Here is a 12,628-nt window from a genome sequence, read left to right as displayed (position 1 = left end):
ACGAAATGCATTCCAATAGTAAAAGGTCAGCTGTAATAGCCTACCTATAAAAAATCAAGTCATTGACTACATCTTAGATTTCTTCGCCTGTCTCTTGTACAGCTGTTCGGGAGCATCTCTGAGGAGTGTCCAGCAGTAGTCAGCCAGCATTGTAGTGGACCATTTTCCCTGGTATCTTTGTTCCATTGTTGCGATATCTTGATGAAAACGTTCGCCGTGTTCATCACTAACAATACCACAGTTGCTAGGAAAGAAATCCAAATGGGAATGAAGGAAGTGAATCTTTAGAGACATATTGCAGCCAAGTTTCTTATACTTCATCAACATGTCTTCTACTAGTTCCTTATAGTTTTCTGCCCTAACATTTCCGAGGAAGTTTGTAGAAACTAGGCGAAAAGCATTCCATGCTTGTTTCGCGTCACCTTCCAGCAAGTTGTTGAACCGGTCATCTTTGAAAAGCTCTCGAATCTGAGGACCCACAAAAACTCCCTCTTTAATCTTTGCTTCGCTGAGTCGAGGGAATTTTTCATGCAGGTATCGGAATGCTGGCAAAGTCCGGTCAATGGCTTTCACGAAGTTCTTCATCAAACCTAGTTTGATGTGAAGGGGTGGTAGCAAGATTTTCTGAGCCTCAACCAGAGCTGGGTGTTGGATATTCTTCTCTCCAATGGCTACATTCTGCCTGTGAGTCCATTCCTTCCTCATGTAGTGCATTTCCCTTGCTCGGCTATCCCACTCGCATAAGAAACACATGTATTTTGTATATCCTTGCTGCAGTCCCATTATAAGGGCAACTACCTTCAAATCACCACAGAGGTGCCAGCTGTACTTGTTATACTCAATGGAATTCAGTAGCTGCCTTAAGTTATCGTATGTCTCTTTCATGTGGACAGCATACGCTACTGGAATAGATGGAAGAATGTTTCCATTGTGCAAAAGCACAGCCTTGAGACTCAGTTTCGAAGAGTCCACAAATAGTCTCCATTCTTGTGGGTCATGAGTGATTTTTAAAGCATTCATGAGGCCCTCAATATCGGAACAGAATATCAGATTACTTTCCTTTCTGAAGAAAGGCTCCAATTGCTGGTGGCGCTTTTGATATGCAGTAATTGTGACATCTTCTTCTAGAAGATTCCATTGTTGGAGTCTTGATCCTAGCAATTCTGCCTTGTTCTTTGATAAGTCCAAATCACGAATCAGGTCATTTAGTTCTTCCTGTGTTATTCTGTGTGGGGTTGATGATGCACCACAGTGAAAATCTGGATCACTGCATGCTGATGGACCAGGAGAAGAACAGGTCGACTCACCTTTGTCTTCGTCAGATGAATCAAGAGAATATTCTGCTGGAAGTTCTGGAATAGGAAGTCCCTCACCATGTGGAACTGGTCTCAATGCAGACGGAATGTTTGGGTTAACTATTCTCGACTTCTTTCGCTTCGTTATTCCGCCGGAAAGAGGAGGAACCAAGCAGAAGTAACAGTCATTTAGGTGGTTGCTTGGCTCTCTCCACACCATTGGGACTGCAAACGGCATTGATGACCTTTTGCAATTCAACCACTGTGAAAGCTGTGTTGTACATGTAGCACAGCATATATGCGGAGCCCAAGGCTTGTGTTGGTCACCAACCTTGCATCCGAAGTAAAGATGATATGCCTTCTTCACTTGAGAATTGATACTTTTCTTCTGGTTGGCAAATGTCACTTCCCCACAAATATAGCAAAAATTGTCCGCGGTATTAACACACTTTCGAGGCATTACTGTTCTTTATTGTACGTAAATGGATAAAATAATAAGTTTTATGTAACAGTAGCTTGAACTGTCTCGCACAACGTCTAAAATATTTTAAATGCTGAACCTATCTGATTGGGCTTTATATAGTACACTGCTTACGTCAGCTTCAGCAGCCGCCTGGCATTAGTATAATAGGCCTACACATGTATAGTACACTGCTGACGTCAACTTACTTCAGCAGCCGCATGGCATTAGTATTGCATTACATCAGAAAATGATGCAATCAACTGTGGATGATGTGAGCATGATGGTATTATGCAATGTTACATCATTATTCCGGATGTTGCTGCAGTCCTACTGGAGAAATTTACACAGTGAAACATAGAAAATGAGGTATATGAATATCTTCAAAACGAGAGCCAATACAAATTTTTCACGGTTATATTCGTGTTCGGCACACCAAAATACTACAGATTAGGGCCTTTTCAAGTCAGTAATGATTTCACTGTTGACCAGTGTTATTGCACGGTATACATTCTGAAGCAAGTCTACTTATACATTGTATACAAATACCCCACCCCTCTCTCTCTCTCTCTCTCTCTCTCTCTCTCTCTCTCTTATACATACCTATTCCTTCTGCCCGCTTCTCCAGGGAATGTCTCAGTATAAGACGCCGTGGTTCTTTGCGGACTTTAATCGGATAGGATGTGTTGTAGACGGTCTTGATATCCTCTCCACTCTGCTGGGCATCCAAGGGCCATGTTAGTACCTGACAAACCGGCTATCAAAGAAGATGCAAAGATTGTATATTAAAGTCAAACGTTATTTATCTGAACCCCTATGAGGACACAGAAAACTTTATCGGACAAACTGTAATTCGGACTAAAGTATTTGGTTATAAAACCAATTTACGATCTTGGGATTGGAGGACAAATGGTTTGGATAAACCGATAATTCGGATTAACCTGTTTCGGGTGCTTGAAGTTCTTCTGTATTTCTTCATAATCCTCTGTATAATAATAATACTAATAATAATAATAATACTAATAATAATAATAATAATAATAAGCAGTAGCAGCAGCGGTATTAGTAGAAGTAGTGTAAGAAATAGCAGTAATTGATGTATTATCATTATTATCGTTATCATAATGCCGTATTTTCATCAGAATAATTAACATACAAGTCTATTAGTTGGGTTTGTTTTTATGTTATACAGCACAGCAACACAAGTAAGTTATTTAGCGCTGAGGCAATTAGAGTAAAGTGTCTTGACAAAGGATAAACTACTAAAACCAACCCCACGGAAGCCAACCCAGGCTGACTCAATGGCAGGATTCGGACCTGCACCATTTATGTCGCGAGCCCGGCACACTAACCACTGAAAAGTTGCTGCTCCTTGGTTTTCGATTGTAGGTGCATAAATATATCCCACAAATTATGTCATCCAATCTAAAATTGCAATGTTGTTGTACATGTTTCTTATAAATATGAATGTTTACTTCATCAATGATGTATTATAAGCGCGCACGGGAGATAGATTGTCCCATCCTTTGACAACGGGAGAGAGGCTATGCGTGTTGACCCAGTCTTTGACAACGGGAGATAGGCTATGCATGTTGACCCATCCTTTGACGCGAGACAAGTAATGAGTGTTTACCTATCCTTTGACAAAGGGGGGGGGGGAGGCTATGCATGTTGACCGATTCTTTGACAATGGGATATGGGCTATCCATGTTGACCCATTCTTTGACGGGAGATATGCTATGCGTCTTAGCCAGTTCTCTGGAAACGAGAGATAGGCTATGCATCTTGGACCATCGTTTGACGGGAAACGGGCTGTGCATCTTTTCACCGGAAATAGGCTATGCATATCGACGCTTCTGTTGACGGGAAATAAGCTATGCATGTTGACCCATCCCTTCGGAGATAGGCTATGCATCTTGGACATTCCTTTGACGAGAGATGTGCTATGCATGTTGACCTGACCTTTTGACCAAGATATTAAATATATAAACGAAGTAATTAGACTCTAAAAATAAAATACATTTGTTTTCCTTTCTAAAAGATTTGCATGGTTTAAATCTGTCACTGTTTTCCTCGTCAAAATGTGGTGGTTATTTATGATTTAGCTGATCTTGAAGGAAATAATGCGTAGCTGATGACGTTGAGTCTTTTCAAACGAATGCTTGGTTAATGACGTCGCTGATCCTGAAGTAAATAATACGTAGTTACTGAATATGGGGGGCGCTCACCAGTTAATATGTACTTTTGAGAGAGTGACGTATGTAAAGTGAAGTAGTTCACATTTAAAACATGCACAATGGAGAGAATGTTGGCATACCTCTATGCTTCATTAATGTAACGTGGATGATATTTCTTTGGATATTGTACTTTTGGAAATTTTACATGATTTAAACACATTGCTAACTAAAATGACTGCTCCCTTGTGTTAAAAAATCAGCCTGAATTAGTCTAAAGTACACTATACATAGCAGCTATTAAAATAGGGAAAGTGAATTTTGCCAGACTAGACAATACCAGCTTCTGAAAGTGTAATGAATGAATTACCAAATATATAAAATGTAAAAAAGTTATCAGCTCTTTTTTATACAATTTACCTCTTAAGTTCAGGAAGTGAAAATGACCAAGTAGAGCTAGCACATTTTTGAAAGATGCATATTTGAAGTAAGGCCAAGCTATATACTCTATAACCCATAGTACACCCATCAATCATACACCAAAATAAAGGGAATTAAAGGTTCTTTGAATTATACCTAAGATATACAATGTGTTTTTTTAAATAGCCAGTATAACCAGTGAGGAAAGCCGGGGAATTTTTTTCTCTTTAAAATCCTAACCCTCCCTATGCAAAATACGAAACTATAGAGCGCCACCTATGCATCTTCGCTAGCGAATGTGTTAACGCTATCTTGGCGAATCGAACAGATAGTTCAGTGCTTCGAGTCTGCGACTTTCACTGGATGTGACGGCAAGCCACCGCATCCAATCAAAATCAAGTTGTTAAAATCTTAACACTGTTCCCATGTGATCGAGACATTGCGAGTACACAACTGGAATGGACTTATAAAGAAGCAATTTTCCACTGCCGGTCCCTGTTTGTACAAATACATCCTTTCCATCCAATACACTTGTAATAGCTTCTATCTGGTACTTAGTCATACTTTCGATGTTAAATATACAAAGTATCCTTTTGAAGTCAACTGCCTCCACCATTTTCGGCCTACGTACAATAATAATAATAATAATAATAATAATAATAATAATAATAATAATAATAATAATAATAATAAATAATAATAATAATAATAATAATGAGGACTTTGTATAGGGCCTTATCTTTAAAAGCTTTAAGCGCTTTACAACATTAGACAACACATATATGATATAAAAAAAACATAATGATATGATTACAAAAACAAACAACCTGAAATTAGAAAACATTAAAAAACATGCTGAGAATATTTAAGGTAGGAAACATTATTTAAGTTTGTTCTTGCAGTCGAAATAAGTGAGTTTTGAGAGCACTCTTGAATGGGATCACTGTGTCTTTGTGTCTAAGTTCAGTGGGCAATTCATTCCACGTTGCTGGGCCCTAGTATGCAAAAGAACACTGTCCATATGACTTTGTTTTCATAGTAGGAATAATGAGTATACGATTGTCAGAAAAGGAGCGTAAGTATCTTGCTGGTGTGTACACATGGGTGAGGTCGGATAGGTATGTTGGACTAGAGTCCGACAGTGAAATGTAGCACAGAGAACAAATTTTGTGTTTGATTCTGGATCGAATGGATAGCCAGTGTAGGGTACAGAGCAACGGGGAGGTGTGCTCTGATCGTGGTACTCTAATTATGATCCGAGCAGCTGTGTTTTGAACGTTTTGAAGTTTCTAGAGCAGATATTGAGATGAACCAGACAGAATTAAGTTACAATAGTCCAGTCTTGAAAGTACTAATGAACATACAAGTGTTTTACTGGCACCAACTGAAAGATATTTGCGAATTGAGCTGATACGTCTCAGATCAAGATATGCAGCCTTGCATATGTTCATGACATGTTGGTGCAATGTGAGAGTACTGTCCAGAGTAACACCTAGGTTTCGTACTGATTGTGTGAATTTAATGTTGGTATTGCTGATATTTATTATTTGAGGTAAAGGATGTGAATGAGAAAGTCTTTGTGTTGTGATCAGAATGGCCTCAGTTTTATCATCATTTATCTGCAGCTTGTTACATGTCATCCATGATTTCACACCAGAAATGCATCTCTCTAAACCTTGGATGGTAGCATCAACTTCAATTGGGTGGCTAGGTTTGTATATTTGGGTGTCATCAGCGTACAATTGGTGAGACACTGGATGATGATCTATGACACCCGAGAGCGACTGAGTGTACAGAATGAAGAGAACAGGTCCAAGAACACCACAACATAGATCAACTAGGCTGGAGTGTATTCTATTTGCAGATACAATGTGTATCCTGTTAACCAAGTAGGACTTGAACCACAGCAAGGTTGTATCATGAATGTCAATTACATGCTGGAGACTGTGAAGTAATATATCATGGTCTATTGTGTCAAATGCTGCAGATAAATCAAGGAGGGTGAGGACTGTAATCTTTCTGCTATCCAACGCAGAGAGAATGTCATTAACTACTTTTAGAAGAGTAGTTTCAGTACTGTGGCAAGGGCGATATGCAGATTGTATATTGCTGAAAAGACTGTTTGAATTTAGTTGAGATACAAGCTGGGATAGAACAACCTTTTCTAAGATTTTTGATATGAATGGGAGATTAGAAACTGGGCGGTGTTCTTTAAATCGTTATGGTCTAGTGTTGGTTTCTTCAGCAGAGGCTTTACAATGGCAGTTTTGAAAAATGATGGAAATTCCCCGGATGAGAGAGATAGGTATTACAAACATCAGTTAGTGAAGGCAATACTGGATCTAAGCACTCAAGAAGCAGTGATTTGGAATTGGATCAAATTCACATGACTTTTGTGCACTCTTCATCACGATTGTACGTACGAAATCCATTGAGACAGCTTCAAATGCTGCTAAAGGTTGCCGCTCAAATTCTGTATCCCAACTGTATGGTGACGACGAGTCAATTGAAATTGTGGTGTCAAGTTTATCTCTAATGGTTTGTACTTTGTCACGGAAGAAATTTGCAAACATGTCCGGAAGGTCGACTGGAGAGAAGGTAGTTGGAAGTGGTGTAGATTTGTTCCTTGACATTAGTTTGTTAGTAATCTCGAAGAGCTCTTTGCAGCTGGAACTTTCTATGATCTTAGTAGTGTACACCGTTGATACACGCTATTGGTTAGTTGTCACTACATACTAAGGGAGACAACATCAACCCCAACATATATCGTAAGGACCCAACACTGAAATATCTGTTCGATCCGCCAAGGTCTAGATCGGAACCTTGGCTAACGCAAATGTTGACGATGCATCTTTTCAAAGTCGGGCATCTCTCGTAACTAAAGCAAACGTGCTGATTGTGGTTTTTGCTACGAAAAAATTCAGATAGAGACACTTTTCAAATGAGGATTTAAAATAATATGAAATGTTTGATGCGTTACGGTGTAGAAGAACACGTAGGTTTGATGGTAAACCTTTATGTTTGTGGAGTGGTGAAAACTTGTAGCACACTGTAGGCTTGTCAGAGAGTTAAATAACCTTTTCCTCTTTCATTCTGTTTAACAATCGATGATTTATTCGCATGGATCCTTGTGAGTTGGAATGCTGTGTATGATGTATACGTAGTTTGCTTTGATATTCTTTGTTGCCTTCAGTTATAAATCAATTAAAACCGTTTCGACTAAAAGTGGAGTGAAACAAAAGTAAGTGCATAAATAGCGACGTAAATGATACATGTTTAAATATGGATTAAGTGACTTTATGAGCTCAAGTTTTCAATGATTATTTTACATGTATAAGCACAGATAATGAATTTCACTGACGGTCATTTAACGTTGAATCTTTGAATGTGCCGTCACAGAGGTAGTTTTCTCTAAGTTGCTAAATCTAATCAATATATAGCAAACCAAATAAATAAATAAATAGATAGATAGATAAATAAATAAATAAATAAATAAATAAATAAAACGGTAGTACAGATGTAACTTACCGCGTGGTTTATCCGTTTGATATGAAATATTCGCTTTGACTGAGGATTATGTGCCCTTGTATCAAGAGAGGTAATCACAAATTTTTGTTTATCATTATCTTTCTTTTCCGACGATGAAGGTACGTATCGACTCTGTGCCTCCGATTGCCAATGAGAACTTGGATAAAGGTTACTGAAAATAAATATGGATGAATATAATCGGATTAGCCTACTATTAGACACAAAAAAATAGGAAAAATAGGTCATAACTGAGGTCGAGGAGGATGGCGATATACGTAATGGATGTATTGAGGTGTGTAACATTACAAATATTTCATAATCAGTCATACTTCCTTTCCTTTCTTGCAAATCGACATGATCGTAACAACGAAAAGAATCAATTATTAAAGATTTAAAATAAATATTTTCAGGTTTCACACGTCAACTCAACGACAAATGAACTGAATCTGAACTTAAATGTACAAGTATGATCATCCACATAACAATCAGAAACCATCATTCTGTGGTCAAACAGTACTTTAAACATTTGATTTTGTCCGTGGTAGTTGTAGTAATAGTGGCGATGCTCATTTCTTTGTGAATATTGTCACTTGTTATTTTGATAGTTTCGTAGTTTTTGTACTGCCGATGGCAGTTTGAGTACTGTCGGCAGTAGTATTCTGGATACTGTTTTTAGTAGTTACGGTCGTAATTATAGATTTTAACATTCAAAATATTGAATATTGGGGTCTGACAAAACAAAGGGACAGCGTGCAAGTTTATAACCTAGTTCCCGAAATAAATTTATTATTTGCCTATCAATGTCCTTTCCTAAGACAGAAGGAGATGCCCATAAACCATACGCAGAGAACATCAAAATTTGCCAACGTTTCAGATGGTGGGCGGTTGCCAGGAATTACCTAAATTTAGGAAGCATACATTATGAAATAATCATCCATCCTCACTTCCAGATAATCATTATTTAAATTCAGCTGTTATTTTTTTACCACATCACATTTTGTTCAAAGCTACCCAAGTAGTTTTCATAGTTTTCAGACTTGTTTGAATCTAACACGGTCAAAGTGATGCCAGTGTTCAGCTGGTTGGTCAATGAAACAGAGGAAACGTTTCAACGAGTGAAACTTATAATGATTGTGGAAGGTGAACAAAACTTCGTTTTATGGAAAAGTTGTTGAAAATCAATGAGGCAAACGGTTGTAGAAGTATATGGACTAATTACAGATAAAGCACACAACCCCCGACAACGATTGCCATAAAATAAAATTAAATAAAGAAGAAAGGAAATACGCTGGTAATTTTTAGCATACTTATGGCGATACTTCAATATCCAACAGTATAAACACCAAAATGTATTTATTATAAACCTGATCTATTATGTAGCAATTATTTTACTGACATTGCTTCTAATAAAAAATATATTGTTCTTAACAAGAAATATTGTTTTAATTACTTTTTGTATAACTCAGCTACTACTGCTCATAAAAATAATAAACAAGTAGACACACACTTAATAATAATAATAATAATAATAATAATAATAATAATAATAATAATAATAATATAGCAGATGAAAAATTATGTTCTTATAACTAGAAGTTATGATGAGGACGTGACCTTTCAACCAGTGCATCCAGTCAAAGAAGCCATGTTTATGACAAATATAAAGGACGTATCACACATGCTTCATTGATTATTTTCAGAATTATTTGTTATGAAAGTAGTATCTTTTTTTCTCGTGTGACAGGACGAAAGTGTATTGGATACAGATCTCAAAGGATTTTCATTACACTGATTATTTTTGGAATGGAAATAAATAAATGTAAAGGTATGAACTATTTAAACCTGTTACATTCGCAGGATATAAATGTCTAACAGAAAAGATATACTCTCTCTCTCTCTCTCACACACACACACACACACACACACACACACACACACACACACACTTTAAGCAGGGGAAACTACGGAATGACAATCCCAATCAATATTTTCGATCAAGTTTCCACCTACATACTTTTCAAACAATATCGACGGTATCACATGAACACAACACAATTGTAAAGTCTTATGATAATTTAATCTATTGTAAAACAAATCTTTCTAAATTGAAAGAGACGTGGTTTTGAAAAGCGTCATTGATTATCTAATATATAATGCAAGTGTTGATAAATGTGCACCGATTATCTTTTTTTAACATAAAGCACACAACACCTAACAATGAAGAATAGTTTAGTAATCAGTATTCACATAGCTGAAAATATGACAGATGACCCGTCAGATGATCCACATGGCTTTTCCTTTTCTTCAAACAGACAAAAGAATATACATGGAAAAATTAATTAGGTCACCTTGTTGCTAACGAAAATCATTTGCCCAGGAACTGGATCGACTCGTAAATTAACAAATCCTGTCACAATACAGAGATCTGAAGCTTTCTTTGCCCACTGTATTTATTTAAATAAACATCTTCACCAAATAAAGGGGACCTACTTAACTTCAAAAGATTTTACCGAAAATATAGCCAATAAATATTAATTTACTCCAATATTTACACTTGCTGATATATACAATATCGAGTTAAACAAATTTATGGGATAACTATCGCACTGACTACAACGATATATGTCTAGTTTTAAAATAAACTCGACAAAGTTTCTCGCTAGTGTCCTCGTTGTTTTGAGCTGTATTTTTGAAGTAGGCTTACATACCGTATTTATGCAAGCCGATATTTATCCGTGTCAAACATCCTAATTAGATTCTACGAAAGAATGTCCATGTCGTGTGGCGCTAATATTTCTTATGTACAAAGTTATAATTTCAACGAGAAATAATCAGTGTATCTACAATATTCTGGATGCAATAGTGCCATCACGTCATAAACTATCTTTCATTTTCAACGACCAACAAGGGGTGTTGGTATTAGAGTGTTGCGTGGCCGATACACCGTGTCCATTGAGTTTTGATATAAGGGCAAATGTTGTAAGTATTGGTCTGTCGTACATGAAAGTAAAAATTATCAAAACATCATGAAAGATTGACACAATAACTGTACTTTACCTCAGACCAACAAAGACCGCTTGAAGTCAATAAATTCAGTTAGTAGTAACTGCTATCTAATTTTCACAATGAAAGTTATGAAATAGTCCTCAAAAGAGAAATAAATTTCTATTTTTTATTGTTATCATTATTATTTTTACTTGTATTATTATTGTAGCGTAGTGTTTTAAGTTCTTGCTGTCAAACTGTATTTGAAACACCTCGGGACTTTTTCGTACAATAAATTAAGTATAAAGACCCGAGATATTTCAAGTGACAAAGTGAGGCTGGCTGCATCAACCATATTGCTCTAGGAATCATTAAGTGCATGTGAAACACCCATGCCCTTCCTTCGTACATGTAGAAACGAGATTTTCCGCATGTGTCACTGAAACTACTATAACAACATAAAGGACATTTAGTGATATAAACCAGGGGGTCTCGAGCACCATAAAATGCATCTTTTCAAATGTACTCTAAGATTTGTTCAGGAAGTCTGGCTCCTTTTCATTGCTAAAATTTTAAATAAATTTTAAATGAACATCTATTTTGCACATGTTGTATACATGTCAAATTTATTGATCATGCGCAAAAACATAATATACTCTAATGTTCTTCGAATACATTATTTTGTGTTTTGTGTTAAATAATTTAATTGAATTGAAACAATATAATCTCTACTATCTTTCTGCACTCGCATACGTTGATGGATTGCAATGTTTTAAATGTTTTCTAAAACTATGTGAAAGCTTTTAATCCGGAAGACGATGCCTGAGCAAAACATGAAAGCCAGAAGTGGGCTAACTAGGCCCGCGGACCAGATTCGGCTCATAACCTAGTTAATCCGGTAATATATACATCAATGGATGTGGCTTTAAGAATCGCTTATCTTGCCCGCGCCCTGGAGAAAGTTGTACATGCCTGAAATAAGCAGTTCCTGTCTGTTTACATGCTGAAATGAAGTTTATTTTTGTAAGCATACCTTTTCCGACAGGTCACTAAATTTAACCAATATATTTCTACGCAGAACAAGATGGCGATGAAACACATGACTCATCCATGTCAAAATATTCACTTTATTGTGCCCAATTTTGGCCGTTACAACATACTAAGTTCATAATGTTGAAGCAAGAAATTTGGCAAATACGTCTTCTTTTTTCACACGTCGTTGTTATTGCAAGAGTTGCAAAGATTCTCCAGAACTATTTTCTTTAAAGGTAAAGAGGTACTTTGATTTAGATAACAAGACTACAAAGCCAGACTGTGTGATCTAAGTTTGATATAAATAAACATTGAAAACAAAATCAATATATTCAACTAACAATACATAAATATTTCAAGCAAGTAAACTTTGATTTCAGAATCTGGGTTTGCTCTCATATCCGTAGATTTTTGTATAATGAATGACTTTATGTCGATTTTACCAAAGTGCCAATTTCATCAAGGATCATCTTCAAACGTTACGAAAACGAAATGATTGAGGCGTTTAATGTAAAACTTTTCTCGCCTTCTCATTGGTTTTATTTTTAAGATTCTTAATAAACCAATCCACAAATAATTATAAAACATACAACTTTCTAGTGCTAAATGGAAGAATGTTGCCTGAATATATGTATTGATGTTATTATTTATTGATTTATATTAGTTACTACTTATTTAATAATTCATTGACACGCCAATGCATTTAATCAATATTAATTATTCGTTCAATTATT

General features: G+C 36.4%; 1 protein-coding gene across 4 annotated transcripts in view; it reads right to left on the bottom strand.

The window, feature by feature from the left end:
* LOC149794356 (uncharacterized) overlaps positions 1–12,628 on the bottom strand; it is a 59,928-nt gene that overhangs the window by 18,787 nt on the left and 28,513 nt on the right. For all 4 annotated transcript variants that reach the window (XM_089968511.1, XM_089968509.1, XM_089968510.1 and 1 more), the window contains 2 exons: positions 7,878–8,049; positions 2,359–2,512 (listed from right to left, as the gene is read on the bottom strand). In XM_089968511.1, the coding sequence (XP_089824637.1) occupies positions 2,359–2,512; positions 7,878–8,049 (326 nt within the window). The remainder of the gene's footprint in view (positions 1–2,358; positions 2,513–7,877; positions 8,050–12,628) is intronic.

This window comes from Sinohyriopsis cumingii, chromosome 8 (assembly GCF_028554795.1).
Source record: "Sinohyriopsis cumingii isolate HCF-2022 chromosome 8, ASM2855479v2, whole genome shotgun sequence".
Lineage (NCBI taxonomy): Eukaryota > Metazoa > Mollusca > Bivalvia > Unionida > Unionidae > Sinohyriopsis > Sinohyriopsis cumingii.
Note: the sequence above shows the minus strand (reverse complement) of the source record. Positions and strands in the feature narration are given on the sequence as shown.